Source organism: Hippoglossus stenolepis, chromosome 7 (assembly GCF_022539355.2).
Source record: "Hippoglossus stenolepis isolate QCI-W04-F060 chromosome 7, HSTE1.2, whole genome shotgun sequence".
NCBI classification, from domain to species: domain Eukaryota; kingdom Metazoa; phylum Chordata; class Actinopteri; order Pleuronectiformes; family Pleuronectidae; genus Hippoglossus; species Hippoglossus stenolepis.
This window is the reverse complement of record NC_061489.1, coordinates 18247356-18272283: the sequence shown is the minus strand read 5'-3', so window position 1 is coordinate 18272283 and position 24928 is coordinate 18247356. Positions and strand designations below refer to the sequence as shown.

Sequence of the window (24928 nt, the reverse complement as noted above, 5' to 3'; positions counted from 1 at the left end):
TCAGTGACTAAAGCAAAAACAATTATTGCAATAAATAGTTTATTTTGGATTATTTCATACAGAAGTGAAGCTGTACAAAAAGAAGCCAGGTTAGAACAGTGACAGTCTCACAGTACAAACCTGCTCATTGCTCCGTTGCCATGCATTTTCATTTTAAAGAAACATTCAGCAACATGTTTAGGCTACTTGGCTCATCAGGATACATCATATTTCAATATTTCAAGCAGGTTTTTCTTTTGTTTTCCAAGCTGGAAAAAGAAATGTGCAAAATCTGCAGCATTTTGGATTGAAGTTAAACACAAGAACATCAAATTTTGTCATATGAAGCTAAAAGGCGAAACATAAAAAAAACCAAGGGGCCTGTTTTCCGTGCAGTCAAGCAGAGCTACTGTAAATATGTGGAAACGTAAATTTCATTTGGGGGGCTGCACAGATACTTCACAATATGAAGGAATAACATGACAGCAAAATAAATAAATTAACAACATAGGAATTGTGTAGTGCGAAGCGGCCCCTGCTGCTTTCCACACTCATTTCCATATCAAACACAGCATATCAAAGGCAGGCCTGCGACTGGGGCCTCGATTTGATGTGGTAAATTCATATAAGTCTGCAATCAATATTTAATTAAGCGTTCGACACAGAGGGTATATTTCATGTTGGCTGCATGATCCCTTTTAATGCGGAACTAGAGATTAACAGAGCTGTAATGGTGCTGAGGAAACAATCCGCCTGCGTGATGGAGGGGCACACAGAGCATAATCTCTCCTTCTCCCTCTCGTTTCCCCCTAATCTGACATCGCTCTCCCCTTCTCCAGGCCCTGACTGACAGTCGAGCTCCCAAAAGACCCCGAGGAGAGCGGCGCCGTTTGCTGCTCTGCGGCACACGCCTCACGTTTGTTTACGGCGCACACCGAGGAATACTTTGCCATCAATCTTCATCGCGTCCGCCCCGTGTCTTACATTACGATCACTGACATGTCGGCTGCTGCCTGCGTGCAGGGGGTATGTCTCCCCTGCCTCCCGAACACGTCATTCAAGGGTAAACAAAGGAAGTAACAGCAGGAATAAGGGGGAATACACAGCACCAGAGGTAAAGCAGCAAGCAAACAAGACATTCAGGAGACAATAGGTGGCTTTTTTTTGTCTCTTTTGTCCTTCCACATGATTAAAGTGCCTGTTTCGTGAGGTCAGGTTAAAGCATGAGGAGCATTTGACTCTGCAAACAGTACAAGAGACTCTGAAAGAGCGGGAATAAAAAAGGCAATATGGCATGGCACATTTTGGCATTTCAACCTCACAGTCTGCCTCATGGAATGAAATGTCAGAAATCGACAGTGATGTAGTTCAATGGAAAAAACTAACCACGCGAAAAAAGATGAAACACTGACGTATATATAACAAATGTTAAAAATGATATTGTACATATACAAAAGCCTTTAATAAATGTTTCAGGCAAATCCTTTGTGCGGCTCCGATCCAGCTCACACCGAGACAACAGTGAACACACGCACAGATGCTGGAACCTCAAGTTTTTAGCTGGAATGAAAAACGGGTTGAAAAATGATTCCAAGTCCACAGTTTGCAAAAATGGCCGAGTCCTGCAGCAGCATCTTCACACCCCCACTGTGTGTGTGTGTGTGTGTGTGTTGCCGATTGAGCGCCAGAGGAAGAGGAAACTCCTCATCAATCAGAAAAGAGGAAGACCAATCAGGAACCCCGGGATCGACAATTGATTGTCCAAGAGGGCCAAGTAGTTCCTGTGCTGTCACAATCAGCCATGAGATTGTCAATCAGGTCTCTACATTCCCACGTGTTTGTCTTTTTGAATGACCGAACTGTGCTGAAGGGAGCAGACGGCTCCAGGGAGGGAGGAGCTGAGTTAGGATTCAGGTGTGGCTCCGTCCGGTCCTTCTGTCTGGTCATCGTCCGCATGTCACTTTGAGATTCACATTCTGTGCTTTCTTCTCTACGGGGAGCTGAGCTTTCGCACCTTCAGGTTCCCGGCTTCTACAAGAAAACACACGTTTTTTTAAAAAGAAGTCAGGAAACTAAACAGCTCAACGTTGTATATGTTATCGTCATTTTGATAGTCCAGGTGTTTTTCTTTACCTCCGAGTCTGGAGGAGTGTCCTCGGCTACTGTCTCCTACAATCAGCTGCAGGCTGGCGGCTGCTATGAAGCCCTCCTGTCGCCGACTCAGATTTTTCACCAGCCTGAATAGTGAGGAAAGAAATGAGAGAGTATGAATCAGTTGAATGCACTGAATGTGTCGTCCAGGTTTAAAAAGCTGAAAACTCACCAGCGTCCCTTGTTGTTCTCAGAGTGCAGTTGGATGACGTCCCCACATTTGATGTTGACGCTGTCTGGTCCGTTCTGAGGACAGTCGGCCAAAGCCTTGTATCTGCCGGGAGACTGACACAGACAGAAACTGTCAGGCACAAAGTCAGTGAGGATTTATTATCACTGGTGCAGAGGCCGTTCTAAACCTGCATGTTCGGAATGTTGTGTTCGCTCGACCTCGTCCTCCAGAGCATCTACAGAATTATCCCTCGTCATTAGTGAGTCCTCCTCAAACAGTTCTACAATATACTGTCACGTTTTTATTCTCCGTGTGCTGGAGGTTGTCTGCAGATCTTTTTATAAACAGTCTATGGTGCAGAGTGAAGTTAGAAAACTTTGGGTACATCCTACCTGGTTTATCTGCAGTGAAAATTATATAGTCAATGTTTCTCATTAAAAAAAGAAACTGAATCGGTGTCACTCAGATATGGTGAAATAAAAATAATAAGATTATCAAAATGATCAAGGGCTGATTTTGACCCCCACTTTGACCCAGTTGCCGACCACTGCTGTATTTTATCCGTAGAAGAAGACATGTTCCTCTCTGTCCACAGACTGAAGGCTCACTGACTGTTTATTCAATTTTTTGAACATTGAAAGTTTCTTGTGTCCTAATCGCACTAAATTCAACACTGCACCTCCCGGGCCATCAACAAAACACAAGCGGGAAGTCGCTGAGATGATCGGTTTGTGAGATGTTCGTTCCACGTTGAGACAAACAGACGTTTGTGGTAAAAGTGGGTCGATTTAACTATATCTGGTGTGTTCAGTCTCACCAGTGGCACCAGAACCTCCTCGCCTGTGTCAAACGGGCGGAAAGCGTCCCGACCTCCAGGCCACTCCTCCAGACTCTCGCAGTTGGCTCCCGAGTGATGAGCTCCGGGCCAACCTGACACACACACACACACACACACACACACACACACACACACACACACACACACACACACACACACACACACACACACACACACACACACACACACACACACACACACACACACACACACGACGTTAACAGGAACTGATGAACACACTGAACAGAACACCACCACATTAAAGGCATCATGAAGATACTTAGTAACTATGACGACCCCTCTGTCACTCACTGGGAAAACAATAAGAATGTAGAATCAAAAGCTAATCTCAGTAGCTTTTTCCAACAAATTCCTCCATGTGTGTGGTTCTTCAGGTCAAAGTACACCTGAACTGCTGAGGGGGGGGGGAGTCGAATATCTACGTCAGCAACAGTGTAAAAAACAAATGTGACGTTATGTTCTGGGTTATAGTTACTAAGTATCTACTTGATTACAGCGTGAATGTGAGTAGTTGCACTCACTCCTGCGGTTGTGCTGGTGTTTGGGGGAGTGAGGCTGGGGGTCCGGACTGCTCCTCCCCGACTCCGTGTCCTCCGAGCTCACTGACGCCCTCTGCTGCTTGCTGGGAGGACAACACAGGACAGATGAATTATCACCAAATACTGTAAGTCAGCAGACGCACTCAGGATAGAGGTTATCCTCAGTCACACAATCTGGGGACAGCTCTCGCTCTCTGGATCTGATCCACATCTATAAGAGGAGGATTCAGTGTAGCTGGTCCCAGATCAGTGCCGAAGAACAACTCTGTCCTGTCGTTTCCCTCACAGCCGAGACCATTCAGGCACCAGCCAGACAGCAGGACAGAGCACAGAGCGGCACGAGCAAGCTTCTCTGCAACAGGTGGAAACATGGACTCAGACTGTTTGCATGTGTGAAACATAAGGGAAGATCTGGTCTCGATTTATCGAGATCAAAATATAGAGATTTGGTTCTTTTATAATTAAAATTCGGAGAAATAATGTTTCTTGAAGCAAATTCCTCTGACGTTGATTAGATCTCAAGAAACGAGCCCCATCGTAAGAAGCAGCTGTCATGAGGAAATCAAGAAAATTCATGAAATGAAGCCAAAACTCTTTTCTTGTTTTTTGCCCTTTGCATTTCATGCAAAATAGCAAATCTGAGATGCAGAGCTGAGAGTGGCTGTGTTTGATACGGTGTTAGAAATACCATGGCAGAGGTGGTGAGACACAGGCCTCTCAACGTGACAAGGGAGTGACGGGTCAGGTATGAACCACAATGAGGTTACAAATAAAGGTTGCAGGTGACAAATCATTATGCAAACACAGTAGCTCTGGATTGGTGGTCCCCAAGCTGGGCCAGATGGGTCATGCCAGGGCGAGGCGAGCTAGGCAGGGTTTACCACTGAGCGTTAGGGCAGGTCAGTGGCGCTGGGGGCGGTGGCGGGGGCGCGGCCGGGGGCGTTGCCGGGGGCTCCTGGGACGGGGGCTCCGGGAGCGTAGGCACAGAAACACGTCGGCCGACAGCGAGACAAAGTCCAGCCCCGGCAGACAGCCCCTGGGGACCCCTCTGGACGGCCGCATGCCCCTGCAGGTGGGGGATGGCAGGAATGGGGATAGGCAACCAGACAGCTGTGGACAGAGAGGGGCCTGCCCCACGTTCTCACACACCGCCACACCCACACAAAGCCTTCTACCACAGCAACGTGAGATGATGCTTTCACTGTCACTCGAGCTGCGATCGTGGGTGAACTTCAAACTTAGATGTAGATTGTGGTGCTGTGGCTGCACGTGTGTGTGTGTGTGTGTGTGTGTGTGTGTGTGTGTGTGTGTGTGTGTGTGTGTGTTTTCTCTGCCTCTTTTGTTTGTATGTTTGTGCAACTGTAGCCTAAAGTCAAGCAATTAGCTCCCTACTGTAAAGTATGTGTGAGCACTGACCTCTCAGAGAGCGGTGGGGACAGCGGCATGTGCTCAGCCATTTGGCCTTGTTGATACGCTTCATCTGGGAGGAGAAACAAGTCTCAATCAATTCTCCTGATTCTGATTTGAATATTAACATCAGTAGTAAGCGTGTATGTTCATTATTTTCTGTACATGTTGAAGAAAATCTGAGCCCAAAGGTCCACTGGCGAGCTTCAGAGCTTTCGACCACATCTGATGTTGAAAAGCAGTAAAGTAAGTGAAGCTTTGTGTTTGGACTCTCTTTATCACAGACCTCTGAGCAGCTTCTGTTGGTTGGTCAGGATTCTGCGCAGCTCGTTGAGCCAGGCCATCTTCACTTCCACTGTAGGAGCCTGAGAAACAACAGTAACACGGCAACAGGACAAATTAGACCAAGACTTTTTATACAACTTTTCTTTTTCCAAAAAACATATGTCAGAGGATGGATTCTTTCTGTGCGGAAGGTTTTTTTGCGTTTTCTGCATAATAACTTGGCAAAAGATCAATTAATGATCAGAATTGTTTTTTCGATGATTGAAAAGTGAAATGATCAACTACTCGTGCTGAATTATCAGTCAGGATTGACTTTCCTTACCTGAACCACATACACTTCCTCCCTGCCACTGTACCAGATCTCAAACTTTTTCACATCTCCTTTGACGTTCTCTGTGATCCCCACAGCTGTCATCTGCCAAGAGACGTACACGGTTTACACACACACACACACACTGACACACACTCACATGCAGGATTAGGGCAGGCAGCACAAACAGCAGCTCATACATCAGACTTACATCATGTAACACATCTGTCAGAACACAAACACTCAGGCTCACAGACACACCTCCGCTGTGTGACGGCTTCCTCCCACATCCTCAATAATAAATCAAGAGCAGCAGCTGTTGCTGACACCGGCATCAACCACTGGTAGATCCTTCACTTTTTCAATGTTGTGGAAGTGTAAAAAAAAAAAAAAAGCTTTAGACTTTAACTTTGTTTGTGTTACACCTGTCTCCCTTGGCTGATGTAGCGGTCAGGGGGACTGTAGCAGTGACATCATCCCCTGAGAAGGTTTGCATTCACCTCCATAAGAAGATTAGCTGGTTAATCAATATCTGATCCACTCCTGACGTGTTGTTTTCCTCTTGAGTTGTGTGTCAATGACCGAAGGAAACCACACGTCATTTAAATATAATAACGCTGAATTATCCTTCGTTGTTCACTTTTACTCTCGTTTCCCTGAAGGACGTCCATTTCCGTCCTTTTGTCTGACACTCCAGGTTGAGTTGTGATCGATACGACCTTTGTCTTAAATTCCTTCAACTCAGCAGAGGGGGGGGGCATCAGGAAGGAAACCACCGTCAGCATTTTGTTCACATCGGCTGTGTTCAAATTTCTAAATCCCTTGTATTCTCTGTGTGCATATTGCACATTCACTGTTCCCTAGATAATTAACTCGTAATAACTTAGTGAACTGGACATTTTGACAGAGGCAGTGCTACATAACTTTATTCTACACATCTAATCTATAGATGTACATATGTCTGTATGCTATGGACACTACAGAGTCCATACATATACACGTTGGCCTTCTGACAAGCAGATAAACAGCAGGAAGTTAATGTGTTTTGTTTTTAGACTTGTGATTAGTTATATTATAAACCTACATAACACTGACAATCATTGCTCTATATAAAATCACAGGATGTCACATTCTCACATTAGAGACACCAGTGGTCACTCAGATCATGTGTGTTAGTCTTCGTGGTACATATATGTTAACCAGGGGACACAGAAACCTTCCTCTGAGCTGCAGACCGACCTTGAGACAGTGCTTGAAGCTGTAGGAGGGCGTCTTGTCGCAGCCGTCTCCGTGCTCCTCCCTCCGCTTACAGAACAGCAGAGCCCTCTCGTACAGGAACAGGTGTCGCTGCATCGGTTTGAAGCGAGCCAGCTCCTTCATGCGTGTGGGACCTTTCTTATGGCTGATCCACACGCTGAAGGAGCCCTGCATCAGCACCCGGCCCAGCTCACACATGTCACCCTGCGTACAACGGGACATTTATGTGTAAAGTGTTGTTACATATTTGTTATAGCACATTAATCACAGGTTTAATATTAAATAGAAATGTGGTTCACCTCATATCCTGTGATGGCTATCTGATGCATGGAGTCATTGACTGATTTGAGCAGGTCCAGCATGGCTGTTAGCGCCCCCTGCAGTTCAGAAGTCCCCTCACAGTCCGGACTGTATTTTAGCAGCTCCTGAGAGCACACACACACACACACATAAAATAAAAAGCAATGTAGGGAAATACACACACACACACACGCACACATGCGCCCTCTATTGGCATGAACTAATAATGAAGCTCTCTGGTGAAGATTTTAATGATACAGAGAATGAATAATAATAAACGACTCACTTCAAAGCATTAGACCTATTGTCAGTGACAAACTGTTAAAAAATCTAATCTATATATTTAAGGCCAAGTATAAAAGAACCTCCACAATAAAGGCGTCAGCTCTGAGACGATTCGCTGCCTCTCACCTTGAGCAGCAGCTGGTATTTGGTGAGACGTTGCACCGGCTTCAGCAGGTACGAATCCAGGCCCAGTTTGTGCTCCAGCTTCTTCTGACATTCCTTCAGAGGAAAAACAAATCAAATTTAAATAATTTTGCAAGATAAAAAAAATTATGGAGAAATTCAGAGATTTAGAAAAACATTTTTGTCATATTTAGGGGAGTGATATACATGAATGTGTGTGATTCGATGCAGCTTGATTTATTGTGAGGGGACTGTTTGGCCTTGGCTGAGGTATACGATCGCCATTTGGGTTGTTAACTGTAATTTGAAATGCCGTTTGTTCTGACTCAGTGATATTAATCAGTTCAAAACTGTAGAAGTACAAACACATATTAAAATATTTACAGTACTTGAACATATACTGTATTTATTGACGACAAACAAATCGAAATTGTTTAATTGCTGCTGGAAATCATGGTAAAACTGACCTGAAAGAAGGCACAGTCGGAGAACTGTCTCCACAGCGCATCCGAGCGCAGCTTATTCTGACAGTAGCACTCGTACATTTCAAAACTCTCTTTCTGGAGGAGACAGAGAAGATTCTCCATTCGTTTGAAAAATATGAATCGAACAATATGATCAAAATATCAATCGATTTCTTATCTCACCCTCTTCAGAAAACAAGCTCCCACGCCTTCAGGAGCCTCCAGGCATCCTTCCAGGTCCTGAAGAAAGACCCTGGATTCACAGAAAGGTCAAAAGCGGCACATCAACATCAGTGTATCGTGGTGTGTACAGTATGTTGGAGTACACGTTAGTTTAACGTAACTAGAGTAGTGACAGAAGTACTGGAGACAACACCAAAAAACGGGAGATTATGATTAAATTAATGAATCACTCATTTCTCACATCGTACTATTACTTTTATTGTTTTTGTTATTATCTTTTTATTTTAATCATTTATTTAAGTAAGTACTAATGTCTTTTTAAATGCTTCTCTTTTCTATCATCTTACATTCCTTTTACTATTTGTTATGATGCTTTTTTGTCTTATGTATCTTTTTGTTTATCTTAACTTATCTCATCTCATCTTATGCACTTTGAATTTCTTTACAAACAATCTTCTCTTGCCTAAATAGATGTGGAGAGCTATAGGGCTAAGTATTGATGCTAACTTTATTATTCCAATTCAAGGACAACATCAGCTTTGAGTCTTAATTTATAATGATTCTGTTAATTTACACTTTTTCTCACACACACACACAAACACACACATCATCAACAACAGTCGTGACATAGATAAAACTCTGTGTCTACTTCTGTGTGAAGATCGATGTGTGTTATCATACATGCTCATCTTTGTATGTTCAAATGGATTCACAGTGCGTTTGATGCGTATCATTAATCACTTGCCTGCTGTGAAAATTGTAGATCTCAGGCATGTTTCCAAACAGGACGTCTCTCTTGCTGCGCAGGATCGGAGGCAGAAGCGCTGACAGAACTGGGTTCTCCATCTGAGCCCTGTAACCCTACATTATTTAATCACAGCAACACATTAAAGGAAGTGTAATGTTTACGTATATAGAGAAAAATATGGATCATCGGGAATAATTTAACATAAAAACATCAGTGGGGAGACCATACAGAGCACATGCACATGGGAGGGTTTACAATATTTATAGTTGTGTGACATGCGTAAAAGAAAAGAAAGTGTGTTTTCTCACCAGCAGCACTGACAGCAGCTCTTCAGCGTAGATCCTCTCCGTCTCTATGAGCTCCCTCATCACATGTCTGTGTCACAAACACACAGGAGAGGGCAGAGAGAGAAGCCAGAGGGCATCGTTAGCTCTGAACAAAGAGAATCACAGAGTCAACAACATCAAGAGCAGTGCCGAGGACAGACAGATGGACGGACGCCCTGTCCTCACCGTTTCAAGAGATCCGGGCTGTCCTCTCCCTCCAGGCTGTACGACACGCAGCCGCGGCTCTCCTGGTAGTCGTGGATCACCTCGATCTGAGCACACCGTTTTGATTCAGAAGTCAAATATAGTATTATATTGAACAGAGAGATAGATAAGAAAAGTATTATTCCATGAAGTTGTGATAGAGGAAAGAAATACATTCATAAACAATAATTCATATATAGATGTGCTTCTGTTTTCCCTTACTTTTCTGGTGTTGGGGCTCTTTCGTGACGCTCTCTTCCCCGGCAGAGAGAGGTCGAATGTGAACTTCAAACCATCACCTGTGTGAAGCAGATCACAAGCAGCAGCAGCAGCTCATCAAAGAGGATCATTCACACGCACCGTATATCTCCACATGCTCTGATGAGGAATGCTGAGGAGGACATAGTTCATTTAAGCGCCCATATTAAATCAAATGCAATTATTTTTTTATGACCATGTGCACAGTGCGAGCACAAAGGGATTCGCTTGCCCTGCCGATGACCCTTTCTTTTTAATTCTTCAATAATGAAAAAAACATAAATCGCTGATGATGAACATGTGAGGTAATCAATGATAATAGGCTGCTTCCTATGAAGGAGGCAGTGCGTACAGATCTACACAGCAGCGTTTGGCACAATGCTCATTCTCCTTTTGATCCTATTGCAGGCGAATCCTTACAGGATAGTCCAACTAAGTGTCGTGCCACGTTACAGTCATGCACGTATGTGCGTGCACGTGTCACCTGTGTGCATGTACCAGATCAAATCAGTCAAAGCTAACTGTTTCCTTCACCTCGTCTCTTAAATAGCTGCTGCGCGGCGCATGAAGGGAGCCTCAGAGGGCTTCAGGATCATCTCCCTCTCATAGTTATGACGCTCATTAGTTTTGCTTCCTAACGTGAAGAACAAAGCCTTAAAGACATGAATGGACATAGAATGAAATCCTGTTTATCCTTTCACACTCACGGGATAGAGACATGTTCGATCACACAACAGATTAAAATACAAACTCAACAGATATAACACATACAGTATTAATTGGGTACTAGTGTATACGGCCCAGCTATGTACAACTTCCCATGAGACGCAGAGGGAGATGAAAGGTTCTTTAATGTATATGAACCACATATGGTTCTATAGCAGCTATCCGGACTAATAGAGCAGTCACATGTATCCCAGTGGACTGATTATACCATCTACTCTTGTTCCAGCTTGTTTGTAAAGGTGGCCTGCTAACCCCACAGCCGGTTCAGGAACACCTTGGGCCTGCTCAGTGGGGCCCTGTGATGTGTTAATTCAAGCACTGTGTCTAAAGGAAAGATGCAAGAGGGAGAGGGATCGGTGCCAGGCCCTACGGGGCTGGGATGAGACCCCATACTGGGCCTGGGAAACAGGGGGGGGTGGGTATAGGGAGTTGGTTCATTTGTGAAAAGTAATGTGATGAAAACTGTATCTTACAAAATGCAGCCAAATCCTGAGTAAGATAATTATTTAAGTGTACATGAGCGAAATGACTAAATCTGTGTGTGTGAATATGTGTGTGTGTGTGTGTGTGTGTGTGTGTGTGTGTGTGTGTGTGTGTGTGTGTGTGTGTGTTGTGTACCATGCTTGGGGGAGAAGAGCGGGGACTTGGCACGTGGTGGGTTTTCAGGCCTGGGGGCCACCAGTTGGACCGGTCGGACGTGTTTATCAGCCAGCTTCCTCAGACAAGCCTGTCGGTTCTGGATCATCTGCTGCACCGCTGCATGCTTCTCAAAGGTTTTCCCGATCTGGGCCTAACAGAGAGAACAAGGGGCGGGCGTAATGTGACATAAAATCCAGTTATATTACCGAGACTGTGGAGCACATGAACATGGAAACAATGTTTTCAGACATGAACTCCGGAGGACAACCAAACAAGAGGGTCTGGACCTCCTCTGCAGTTTGTATTTCACACATGAACAACGTGGCTCGGACACTTTTACAACTAAATAGAAATCTCTGTAGTGTTCAGGTGAGGGGCGGAGCAGTCTTTACTGGGGGACTGGCAGGAGAAACTCCAGAGAAAGTCCGGACATTTGCCTCCTCACACGCAGCTCGTCCAGAGAATGTCGGGAGATTATCCGGAGTGCATGTCTGACAGCAGCTTTATTATAGCTTTATACTTGATGCCTTTAGTTCTATCAACATCTCATGTGTGGGGGGTCTGACCTGCAGATGAGGTGTGATGACAGACTCGTATTCAATGGCCACGATGTCAGGTCCTGAGCTGAGAATAGACGGCGCCCTCTCCAGTAACTTCTCAATGTCCTTCAAAGCAGCCTGAGCCCCCTCCTTGGACTGGAAGTTTTCTACCAGCTGATTGGCCAGCAGGTACGCTCCATCATCACACCAGGTCTGGGCCTGAGGGTGGAGAGCAGACGTGCAATCACCGCACAGTGAAATGCGAACGCACGTCCTGATGTGCGTGTACAGAGATGTGTCAGTACCTGATCCAGACAGAGCAGCAGCTGGTGTGTGTGCAGGAGATGAGAGTGTTTGGTCTTCAGAGCAGCGTTCAGTGTGTCACAGTGGTGGCGAAGCTCGTTGCAGCGCTGCATAATCAGAGCCACGGCGAAGTGGTGACCGGCTGAGAGCTGGTGTCCGTGAAGGATGATGATCTGAGCTCGAGACACCACCTCCTGGCAGAGCCGACAAAGCACAGAGACAGTTTTAATTCAAACGTAATTAATATAAATGACATTATTTACAGACGTTTGCAGCCGGATTGAGAAAACACCGACCTGTGCATTAGACTCCAGCTCGTCCAGCCGTTTGAGAGCCTGTTCTGTCTGAGCCGGAGTGTCGACAGAAACAGACAGCTCCTTCTCCTCCGCTGTCAGATGCTCCAGACACAACTCCATCTGAACAGGGAACACACACCATCAGATACACGTGGGGGGGGGAAGAAAAACCGGAGAGATCGGATCTCACTTCTTTTCTCATTATGGAAATAAACACGCAGATCATTCCTGTTCGCAACAACCGATTTTGTGCCAGTGTGACCATAATGGACAGGTCTCTTGGGTGGGTGGGTGGGTGTGTGTGTGTGTGTGTGTGTGTGTGTGTGTGTGTGTGTAACAGGAAGACAGGGAAGAGGGGCTAGGCATGGAGCTCTGCAGCCAAGTTTATACTCATTTGAAATAGTAAAAAACAAATATGAATAATTGTCTGTGTGTTAAACCAGTAAATGTATCTCATGGTGCCTTAAATGATCCTTTGGGGAAAATAGGGGCTTACATGCAAACACATACACACCCATATGAAACATGTCAATCTGAAATCCTTACCTCCTGGAAGCTTTGCTCATATTTGAGCAGCTGCAGGTACTGATGCAGTTTCAGATGATGCTTCTCAAAGAAGCCGTCAAACGCCGACTCCATGTCTCTGAGCTGAGCCAGAAGCCTACAAAGAACGGGACTTTGCCATAGCCATGTGTAAAGTAATCAGTTAAACATTTACACGCCAACCTCGAGAATATAAAGCTAAACAATTTTATTGAAACAAAGAAGCAGCCGCAGCTTTGGTAGTTTGCTATTGGTCTTAAAAATACACTTATGAAATAGAAGAAAGACAAAGGTGCTTGAAGGTGTTTTACCTCTGTACGGTCTCCCAGTCCAGCTTCACATCCCATTGAGAGTCATCCTCCCTCCCAGACGCCTCCAGGCTGGAGAGAAGATGACGACCTTCCTTTGACACTGACCTGATTGCATCCTGGCAAAAAGACAAAGAGACAAATTATATTATAAAATGAGCCGTGTTCGAAACAGTGCTTCATAAAATATCACTGTGGTCCCTTTAACGTCTCAAACCTTGAGTTTCCTGTACTTGTCGGTTTGAGACTCCAGAAGATACTCGATGGCCTTCCCCTTGTCGGGCAGCTCCGTCTCTGCCAGCTCGGTCCCAAAGCCCTGCAGCATCTGAGCAATGTCTTTGACTGTCACAGCAAAACTCTCAATCGCCTGAAGTGGAGGCAAAAACCAGAGAAACACCACAGACGTGATTACATGGCAGGTGAAAGGAGGTGAACAAGCTGCTGTTCAATGTCTATAAGATACAGAGCTTTGTGGATTTCTGACGACGAGGTGGATCAGTGTCCAAGAGCATAAACACAACGCAACATTTATGTGTCAGGGCCACATACGCACAATTCCTTGAAGCAGCTTTATCAAAGTGATAAAAATAAAGCAGATAGGCTCATTCGTAGGTGTGAGCGTCAGAAAACAAAAGAAAGACACAGACAGAAGATGAAGGATGACAGAAGTACTTTGATGTTTGGTCTCTTAGTGCCTCAGGACAGATCTGCAGCGTTTACCGTTCGTAAAACAATCCAGTCACTGTGACAATAATCCAAAGTGCCTCCAAACTCTGACGTCAGCTGGTTCTCACTGATGTAGCGCAGCAGGTCTGTCACAGAGCTCAGCATCACCACCTGCAGGTGCAGAGAACATCCAAGAGTGAATAAAAAGCATTCTTACAAGAATTTAAATTAGATTCTACTTACAAAATAACCTGGAGATTAAAAGATAGGCTAAAGTACTTTTCTTTTAAAGCAAAAAACAGTAGCAAGTGTCTTTAATATACTGGAGGAGGCATGACTGCTCAATAAAAGACATATTAACTCATTAGCTTTGTTTCATTCATTTCAGTTGCATATTTTTGTAAAAGTGGAAGATATGATTTTCAACTGCAGCTCTTTGGCAAGATTCTTATTTAAGAACACAGGACAAGATGGTGAATATTCCTTGTATGTTTGAAGGTCTTCCTGTGAGATGTGAGCAACCCGAGTGGATCACCACCGGGTGATCAGGCTTAAATGTTACATAAAAAAAATAATCACGAGAACCATGTGTCTCTGAAAAACATCTGGAAAAAATATCAGAATTTCACATTTAATATTAACAATAGAAGCACTAAGATCAATACAAATATTGGCTTCTTATCTGAATAACATATGCAAAATTACATGTGTATCCTACTATTGAAACAAGAAAAAAAAATGCTAGGCAATAAAACTATTTTAACAAACATCTTTATCGTTGTTTCAATAGTTTTAACTTGAATCTACATGCGTCCACCACAGAACACTTCACTTATGCAGATCAGGGCAGTGATGCAGGTGGTTGTGATGTGGGACATGTTTGGTGACTGAGCTGCCTTACTGGCATTTTGAGCATGAAGTCGTCTTGGCTGAAGCGGAAGCCGATGTCGGTCACGGTGCGGTGGAAGAAGCTGGTGGGTCGGAGCACCAAGACCAGGTGGAGGTTCCCGGGAAAAGACGCCTGCAGGAGAGAGAAGATGCTCACTGTCATATTAATGATGGAGGAGGATTCGGGATGAAGCAAAAAACTTTGGATTTAAGCTCACTGGTGTGCTCCCAACACATATTTTCTAACATCTTCACCTTCAAACAGCACAACACAGGAGGATGTGAGAGCACTGAATGGTTTAAGGCCACAATATATTTCTGATAAGGTCGTCTGGAGCAGGTCTGTCCTCTGTCCCCAGAATAAAAACTAAACGTGGAGAAGCAGCGTTCAGTTGTTATTCTCCACATTTATGGAACAAGCTCCAACTGCAGGTCTGCTGCAACTCTTAGTTCTTTAAAATCCTGAAGACTCCTGTCTTCGGGGGTCTTTTACTAAATCAAATAATCACTAATTCTTTATACTACACGATTTTATTTATTTGATTTTTATTCTCTATTTTCTTTTCTTTTTAAATGCTTCTTTTTTATATTGTCTTGTGTTGCTTTTACAATTGCCACTATACACAGTAAAAGAAAAAGGCATCAGCGAGGTTTCACCCCCATCTCTGACAGGGGGGACGTGAGGTCTCAGCTCGTCTGTCACTCTGAAGATGAGACTAATGGATCCAAGGTTCAGTCTTTACAACATTCACACGCGTCATATGCTGCATTTAGACTTCAGGTGGCTTGAGGTCATGATTGTGCAGAAATTTCTGTTCAGCTTTTGCTTTCTAGTCAAGACACACAGGTTCCATTGCAACAGTAGAGATGTGATTTAACTGCATATGTACATGAGTGTAAATATGCACACAACAGAAGACAATAAGGATTTTGATAAATAAAGTAAGAAGGCCTACATTTCATTTGATTTATTTTAGTACCCTTGCGTCATACAGGTATAATAAATACAAAAAGACGCTGTGGAGCAATGTTCACACCTCAGAACCTGCAGCAGATCATAATCCATCTTTGCTCTGCTCCTGGCACCAACTGCTTATTTGCATGTGACGCAACTACTGACATTCATTCGTCCTGACTCCGCCGCAGAGGTCGATTCGTCAGGATTCTGTGGCGTCAGGATGTAAACACGCATTGAAATACCTCGGGTCTCACGCACAGCGGATTGCATGACTAAGCAGCGGGGCACCGCAGTGCATCAGTCGGGCAGCAGCAGCAGACTCTGCCGCATTCACCCTGTGCCCGACCCAGAAAAACTTCAGCCTAAACTCTTCACCCGGAGGATTCTATCTAACCCATCGGCGGATCGTTACCGGGCTCCTCCGGATCCTCGGCACTCCGCGCCGGTAGAAGCAATCGGCCATGGTGCTGGAAGTCATCCCGGTGAAATGCTCAGCTGCTCCGCTGGATGAATCGCTGCCTGCGGCTGGAAGGTGTGCAGCTCCCCGGCTGCCGGAGCTCAGCCGCAGCTGCTGCCTCTCAGACGGAGGGTGGCAGCGCTCACTGCAATGTTTCCCTCCCTCCCTCCTGACCTGCCTCCTCTTCCTCCTCCTCATCCTCAGCTCCCCGCGTCATCACTCAGTTTTTGCTTACTCATTCATTTGCAGCAATAAGCAATGAGACGTTCAAGTACATACACAGTGTTTAGGCCACACTTGAAACTGAGCATCATGTGGAAGTAGTCTGTACATCAGGCTGAAAATACTCTTATGTATGTATGCAAAGTAAAAGATGCACTGATGTAGTGATTAGTCTGAGTACTGCTCAGGGTTCAGCACCACGGACAGCAGCTTATTAATCAAACATTCAGCACAGTCACAGCTCTCAAGCAGTGAAGGTGAATCAGGATCATATATCCTGGATCATGAAGGTGGATCATTATCATCGATCTACGATTGTGAATCGTGATCATATATCGTGGATCGTGACCTTGATGGTGGATCGTGGATCATGGGTTATGAATCATGATGGTGGATCTTGTGGATTGTAATTGTGATGGTGGATCCTGATGGTAGAGCGTAGATTTTAGATGGTGGATTGTGATCGTGGATCAACAACTAGATTTTGTAGATGTACAATATGCTTACTCACACCATTTCTGGGAACCCTGCTCATTATGATTGTCATTACTGCTCCCTCCATCTCTGTCAGATTTTTGCTTTTGTATAAACACATTAAACATTGATTTATGTTAGACACTGTCTTTTCTCATGAATAGTGTTATTTTGTTGATGTGCTCTCTAACACATGACATCTATTGCACTTCTGTCCATCCTGGGAGACAGATCTGTCAATGGAGACTCTCTCAGGTCTCTAAGCTACATTTTCTTCCCTGTGACAAGTGGGTGGGTGAAGTGTTTGAGTCTGATTGAAGCAGAGATGAATAATTCCGTTGTTCATGATGTCTAGACTGTCCAGAAGGTATTTCTATCAAATACAAATCCCCTAGATGAAAAATAAAACTCACTGCTATCCTGGCGAGTGCGGTTTTGATCGAGGCCCATGTGTCCAGTCTTCTGTCTAAAATGATGATAAATTTCACTCCAGGTTGTCTCGTTCTGCAAGAGAAATGAGGCAGTTGTGTGTAAATGTGATGTTATTCATTGCACCCATTAGGGAAATGGTGATTTAAGGCTGTAAGGCAGGAAAATGAGGAAGGATTTGCGAGTTAAGAGCCGGTGGATGGGTAAAATCATGCCTATAGCTTTAAATTCATATCATTTCAAGGAGCTTTACAACTACATACACTTGTTCTTAAAACATAATTTATCACAAAAAGTTGAGAAAAAAAAGGGTTGATATGATTTAATATATTTCATTATATTTGTCCTAATCTCTGAGGTGAGGTGTGGACATATAGAGGGCGTCAGGAGGACATTTGACCGTCAGCTGGAGCAGCGGAGGCCGGCTGTGCTTAGAATACAGGCGTTTGGTGCACTGCAGAGGGGGAGAGACTCAGACAGGAATAAATGAAGCAGGACACACCGAGGGATGAGAGTGAGGTACGTAAACACTTTGGCTAAAGCTTCCTCTGGAATGTCACTGAAAGCCGAGTATTCGGGGAGAGTGACGATGACACTGGAGTCGTCCCCACGACCTCCTGGAAATAGAATAAAAACAAAAGAAATTACTTTTAAAATAATGTGCAAATAGTTTAAATTAACAACATGAACAAAAAGCCCTTACCTGACAGGTATGCCACCTGTTTCTCTATGTAGCCTCCCACCTCCTTCATGCTCACGGGGACAGTAACCTCTGGAAGATGATAAACACGTTTTAACAGCTATGGTAGAAGGAGGTGATGTGCACAGCAAGAGAGTTAATAAACCAAGCATTTCAATCAAAGGATCTGTGGGTGTAAAATGATGTATAAACATGGATTCTGGTGTTGGCCTCAAAATTAGGTCATTGGCCTTGTATCAAGACATTTAACATCAATGCCTTTACCAAGGACGTCATGTTTTTGTGACTTGTCAGCAGGTTAACACAAAAACTATGGTAATTTGGTGAAAGATGGGGCCAAAAATCTAAACATTTGAATTTGAATCAGATTCAGACAATGGGGCATATCCAGGATTTCTTTTTTTTTTACATTGTGAGAAGGTATTTATGGACATTTTCATCAATTTCTCAGGGATTACTTAATGGATCTAGATCTTTGGTGCAGTGTGTCTTTCTACTTGATTGATTTTGCATTTAAATCAGGCTCTTCTTTGTGTTTTTGGTTATTTTATTCACTTGTATATTTCACCTTTTACTTGATTCTTTCTTGTTTATCGATTTATTTTTATACATTTCTTGAATGGTTCCTGCGTTAATCGTTTTTAATTGATGGTCTAAATGTCGTTTCCACCGCACTGAATCATTTTCCACTGAAGATTTGACATGAAAGTGACAAAATATCATCCATCAACATTTATCCAAAGATAAAAACCATCACAGCTGCAATCTCACCAATGTAAATCTATTCTCAACTTACTGTCATATAATATTACTGCATGTTCTTCTCTGATCATAACACAAGTAAGACAATGACATCATTCCTATTTATCGTCTGTATTGATGTTGGTGTAGTGTTAAGTTTACTGGCAGATGTTCCACATCTCCTGCCTGGTGCCATTAGAGTGTGAGAAGCCAATAAATGCATGTAAGTCTCTTATGGAGCCATCAGTGAAGTTCTAAAGAGGCTTACATCCGTCCTCTGCTGAACCATTCAGCCACATGAGACTGCAGACACATTGACTAATGCATCATCCTGAGCCTGTTTACATGTGCTCACGTTACATTTACAGTAAATTCAAGGGGCTAGATGGGCATGTTTGTTGATGTAACACTACGGGGACAATGTCTCTTTAATACAAGCTCCCAAAACGAGATGTAGAAATAGTTGACACAGCAGGAACAGAGATTGTTGAGGCTCAAACGTGTTAAAACCACACTAAACTAAATGTTGTGGGCCCCGTTCAGTTTGTGCAACAGATTAACGGGGCAGTTAATTTGCTCACACTTCATCGTTGCCTCGTCCATAATGGATTCGACATTAAATATGAATTTGAGCAGAGAGATAGAAAAAAAAATGATAGAAAGCAGAAGAAAGAGAGGAAGAGCGGAGGAGGTGTTCTTTCCCATGAGTCGACTGCAGTAATAGTGTCGCTCAGGTTGACAGAATGAGCTCTGCTGGTACCTGCTAAATATTTGATCTGCGTCTGTAACAGAGAGGAGCTGAGCCAAGCCGGGCCACTGAGGGACCGATGGCTGCATTGGGCTGTGCACACACAGGTGGAGGGTAAAGTTACCATCACACCGGAGGAGTTATATAACCGCTTGTGCCCTGAGCAACAACACGCTCAGGAAGGTGAGACAAGACGTGTTAATGCACATTTTCCATTATACAGTGGGAAATGTATTTATATAAAACCTTGTGTGTTTAGATATAGAACAGTGCAGGATTCTTCAAGATGACACGAAGCCAACGACAACATCTGAAGAACAAATTATTAAAAAGACTGAACTGAAATTTATGTTTTAAGAAAAAGCAAACGCAGGCACAAGCACTGCTGCAGTCCTCTGCCTGATCAGTGCTGCAAACGCTTTGTACGTTTTCGTCTTGAAACAGAGATGCATGTCCTCACTGACGCTCCACACTATAACCAGCAGGTGTGACAACTGCTGAGGTTATAAATGTTCACTGTTGTTTTATAACTGCAGTGTTTCTCCCAGTCGTGCTTCACACGTGTCCCCTGAGTCTTCTCTCCCTTTTCTTTGGCTCTTTTTTTCCTGCATTTATTACTTATCCTGCAGCTATAAAGATCAATTTGCAATCTATTTACATATTTTTCAGGGCAAATGATCTTTTAAAAATGAAACGTCACATAAAATATTATGCAATTTTTGAAGATAAACTCCATCCGCATCATACATTTTATCCGACAATGTGAAAATAATGAAATAAAGGGAATAAGGACAGAATATGTCAGCTTCTCAAACAGGGCAGTTAACCCATGAGCTCATTTCTGAATCTCTGTTCTGTACATGTAAAGTCAAACTGTGGTATATTCATACGAATTCAAAGGTAAATCCTGATTAACGTCTGTATCACAAATCAGCGTGTTCGCCTGCTGACTTTTCCCTGGGACACGCAGGATGGCGTGCACAGGTGAAAGTCACATAACCTGTGTTTGCTCTCCCGTTCTTATAGCCACAGAGAAAGGGCAATGTTTGCCAGAGTGGATGGAAACTGAGATTCGCTGCCAGTCAAACAGACTCAGACTCAGACCAATCCTTTCAATCTACATGAGCTCAAGGTACAGGAGCTTATCTGTGTTGTCCAAACACTGATTTCATCACAGCTCCTGCAAAGAGCATTAACTCCCCTGAAGGTTTACATGTTTTATTATTTTTCAACATTGAGACACAGGATTTTTTTATTAGACTATTTTAATAGACAAGCCTCATGTCAAAGGGAAATTTCTATTTAGGGGCATCTCAGGGGGTGCATACATTTTACAGGCGACACACCATGTCGGTATTATGAGGTTGGGAAAATATGAAACTCTGCCTGCTTTCTGTGAAGAATAAAGTCCAATAAATAATATAATATTTTACAGGCTTGCCAATTGCCACCTTATCATATAATAAAATCCTGGTGAAGGGTACAGGCCGACAGCAGTGACTGCAGAGAGTGCGCATAGCCCGGATGCTACAGTCAGTCTGATTTGGGAGAGACTCAGAAAGCGGACACATGTAATCCCTCGCAGAGCAAGAAATCCGCTCTTACACATACAAACATGTTCATAGTACACACAGGTCTGGCCTCATGCTGCTTTTAGGTCACAGGATATTTTGCTAAACAAAGCTTTCAGTGCTAAGGGGATTAGACCGGTGGGAGGATGCATCCTGATAGAAAAGGGAAGAAGGAAATTGCAAATTATTCGAGCTGGTAAAACCCGGAAGCAACACAAGGTTTGACTCTGTAATTCCCAGCAATGACGGTAATGTTCAGACCTTTGCACTGTTTGGTCTGATGATGATATTTGGCATTTGTCACACTGTAATTCATTTTATGAGGTAGTTTCTTGTGTTGTGGAACGGGGAATGTGTTTGCTTTAAGCAAATTGTGGGATATTGAGAAAGGGAATTTTAAATGTGTTTCTTTATTATGAAATTGTAGGAGTAAACGACGGTGGCCAAGAGAGCTCAACGCACTGCACATTAAGAAAACACATGCAGATAGAAAAAAACGACGTGAAAATCAAGACAACTATTTCATCAATGTGGCGACACGTGCGCTGCAAAATGTTTTCACACATGCAAATACAGAAACGTGCTTAAGAGTTATTGGAGTCTGCTACTCGTCAGTGGTGATGGAACTTCATAAAGCATTGAACTACAGCCAGGTCCAGCACTTTTCTGGGTCCCCTGGAAACATTTCCGTTGTCGTTCCCGCAATTTGCAGCGCGTTTCTGTGTTTGCATGTGTTGTGACTTTTTGCAGCTCATGTGTCGTTTGCAGTGTGTTGAGCTCTCTCAGCACCGTAGTAAACACTGTAAACAGGTGTAAATGTTGATATTTTTCCATGTGATGTTGCAGTTTGAAGCAGTTGAAGTGTCACTGAAAGGGTGTTAAGGGTTGTGTGACCTCAGGGTATTGAAAAGAGTTGAGGTGTCATTTTTGGAGGAATTTGAATTCCCAATTTCACATAGAGGCCCCCGAGTTGAACAATAACTTTGTATGGTTACATACTATAAGGCCTGAGAGAAAGTAGGCAGTTTACTGACTTATTATTGCATCAGCAGTAAAAGCATTTAAACTCAGTTCCGGTGTAAGAGACAGAAACAGTTGAGCCGTCAATGAAAGAAGTTAAATGTTCAGTTGAAGATGTAGTTTCAGAGATTGGAGTATGTGTCCTGCGAATAACTGAAGTGTTAGTTTGGTACGTAAACGCTGACAGAAATCTGAAGTGTCTGTTGAAAAGGCCTGACGGCTGTGGACAGTTTGAGCGGCAGCGAAAGGAGGAAAATTCTGTCTTTACTGCTCAATCAACTGTCATTGATGAGTGATTGATCGTGTATCATGTTTTTTTCTGTCCCATAATCTTATCAGACTATGTTCTATCTACAATCAGGCTGTATAAATGTAAAAAACAACAACGCATGGTTACACAGACCTCTGACAAATAAGCAGGACAACATCTCCCAGAAGATTTAGACCATGAAGGTAATTGAATACGATGTGGGGACTGATACAGGGAACGAGCGGAGCTATGTAAGTGATAGGATGTATCATAGCTCGGGGAGTAAACGATGAATCTGTGGCTACTGGTTCATACACCAGCGGGTTCTTCACCGCTGTATCCTCTGTAAGCAGATTAGGACAAACTCAGAGAGCAACGTTCACATTTCACACTGAGGAAAAAAAACCTTCACCCTGTATTAATAGAAAGTTAGTGTGGCCTTTTCCTGGCTGTTGGCTCCACATCCCGACGCAGGTACATTGAACCCACAGGAGACATTAAGAGGCCGAGGTCCATAAATTAAACAATGACTCGACGCTGCGAAGATCCCAGATTAATCACATTAACCTCTGGAGGAAGCTGCCTGGAGCTGTCACTCGCATCAGGAACTATTTCTGTTCAGCATCTTACCTTCGCTCTCCAATTTCTACTGCTGGTTGCCAGACAAGCCCTCAGAGTGGTGACTGCCAAATGACCAGGGGAAATATATGACCCAATCTCAATTTTCTGTATTAAATTCTGTTGCTATTTTAAGTTAAAAAATGTTGACAGATTATTCAGCTCGTAATTCAGTACATGACACAACAACATTCTCTAAATAGCAGAAGCTGCATCATGTACTTCCTGAACATCCTGTGTATTTCTTCCCAACTGGTCAGTTGACGTCAACAAAGCATTTTTCCTCCCTCGCAGTCTCGTACTAATCTACAACCGACACATAACCAGGCAACAAATCATTACTATGGATAAATATCTATCCATCTGCGATGTCTTAAAATAGCTGACATAATCCCTGCAAAGGCCCACACAGTTGTAGCAAAGCTGCAGGACCAGGCATCGAACACACGCTGACAAAGCAGAGATATAGTGTGCAGCTCTCCGGTTACCTCGCGTAATGGTTCTGTAAATCAAACTAAATGGACTTCTGCCACAGTGCGTCTCAGTCTGCTGCACCGTGCTGAGCGGGGCAAGGTGAACTGTCGTATAGTGTCAGAGCAGATACAGTAGTATATACTAAAAGCCTGAATGGAAACTCAGAGGTCTCATGTGTACTCACGCTGCAGAGTACTCTCGAGCTGGGAGCCAGCCTGCAGGAGGCAGCGGTAGCTCTCCATCTCCTCCTTGGACTTTTTCTCCGGCTCTCTCTCCTCCTGCAGCGAGGCTGGGCCCATTCCCCCCTCGACCGACTCAGGACCAGGCTGGGAGAATGGACTCGGTCGTGGGAGGTATTGACAGTGGTCGAGGCCTCACATCCTCCTCAGAGCCCTATAGTCCCTCCATAGTGTCCGCAGATAGAGGCCGAGAGCCGCAGCGGGGAAAGTTAGGTCCTCTTGCCTCCGCAGGTCCCAGGATCCAGATGGGACGGTTCCCCGAGGCTGCTGCTGGATCCTCCTGACCTTGAGCCGCATACAGAGTCTCCTGCAGCTACATCACAAGACCTGGCCACAGAAGCAGAAAACAGAGGTTTGCTGTCCTGCTGTGGCCCAGACTGGGTGAGATGTGCGTCCCCCCCTCCCCTCATACACACTAGTGCCGACAGACTGTCCTGCTCTCAGCAGCAGTCAGCTACTCCAAAACAAACAGGCTCCATCTGGACACTGCTGTCTGTCTCCCTCGCCCCTCCCCTCCCCTCCGCGAGCCTCAGTGCGTCAGCTCCGCACAGTGCAGAGCTCAAGAGTCCACTCCTGACACGCTGCCAACTCCCTCCCAACTTTTCTCCTCACTTCACACTCGCATGCTCCTTTTTTGCTGTTTCCTACGTCAGCGTTGTGCTGACTGTATCATGCAGTCAACTGGACTGTGGGGGCGTTTGGCTGCTGTGTTCATTACCCCACTTTCTCCAGCTGTATTTCAATACTGATGCACACCCAGAGGAGAATAGATCTGTTGTATAAAAAATGAAAATCTACAGCACCCTCTGCGCCAACAAGCTCGGCCCATGTGAAGTGCAGCCTTTATTACACAACAATCACATTCAGGCAGAAGAACAAATATGAAAGGGTGTCATTGTGTACATACTGATACACAGAGCCTGTCTCAGCTCCCCACTGCTCGGCCCACAGCTACTATGAATGGACCAGTCCTCAATGACACCAGAGAATATTCTATATAACTGTATTCAGAGTTCCTCTACAGGGACTCACTGTGTTTGATGTGTTCTTGATGTCGGGCCACACATGGAGCAGTGGAAGAGCAGCAGAGCTCCGTCCTGATACGCAGCCACTCAGCTGATCCAGCTTAGCCTCTCAGCCATCTCATTACTGCACAGCATCTGCTTAGTCTGGTCAAATGCACACAGACACACACACATAAACACATCCTTACATCAGACTGCGCCTGCAGACACGACTCTGGGTGTAACAAAGCACTACAAGACATTG

General features: G+C 44.2%; 1 protein-coding gene across 8 annotated transcripts; it reads right to left on the bottom strand.

The window, feature by feature from the left end:
* Positions 1-25: 25 nt before the first annotated feature.
* Positions 26-24188, bottom strand: mcf2a (MCF.2 cell line derived transforming sequence a). 8 transcript variants are annotated; one of them, XM_035162146.2, is made up of 30 exons: positions 23605-24185; positions 18002-18070; positions 17801-17915; positions 17283-17373; positions 14772-14891; positions 13925-14041; positions 13422-13571; positions 13208-13323; positions 12900-13029; positions 12354-12473; positions 12060-12251; positions 11782-11973; positions 11195-11366; positions 9815-9891; positions 9575-9660; positions 9371-9437; positions 9060-9175; positions 8315-8384; positions 8135-8227; positions 7671-7763; positions 7259-7384; positions 6942-7163; positions 5715-5807; positions 5394-5472; positions 5117-5180; positions 3683-3783; positions 3120-3232; positions 2303-2415; positions 2113-2216; positions 26-2007 (listed from the first exon to the last, which is right to left on the bottom strand). In XM_035162146.2, exons 1-30 carry the CDS (start codon positions 23717-23719, stop codon positions 1970-1972), a joined length of 3354 nt encoding a protein of 1117 aa, XP_035018037.2. In that variant the 5' UTR covers positions 23720-24185; the 3' UTR covers positions 26-1969. The 8 variants fall into 8 exon arrangements, 7 of the variants coding, with proteins under 7 accessions (XP_035018037.2, XP_035018036.2, XP_035018038.2 ...); XM_035162145.2 differs by having other exon boundaries at positions 26-2010; positions 23605-24182; XM_035162147.2 differs by having other exon boundaries at positions 26-2010; positions 12900-13014; positions 23605-24182.
* Positions 24189-24928: the final 740 nt, after the last annotated feature.

Coding starts and splice junctions, on each gene's coding strand:
- mcf2a (XM_035162145.2), bottom strand. CDS start 23,719: ATGGGCCCAGCCTCGCTGCAGGAGGAGAGAGAGCCGGAGAAAAAGTCC. Junction 14,892..17,282: donor CCGCACTCGCCAGGATAGCA/GTGAGTTTTATT, acceptor TCTCTCCTGCAG/GCGTCTTTTCCCGGGAACCT. Junction 8,228..8,314: donor GAGCTTGTTTTCTGAAGAGG/GTGAGATAAGAA, acceptor TGTCTCCTCCAG/AAAGAGAGTTTTGAAATGTA.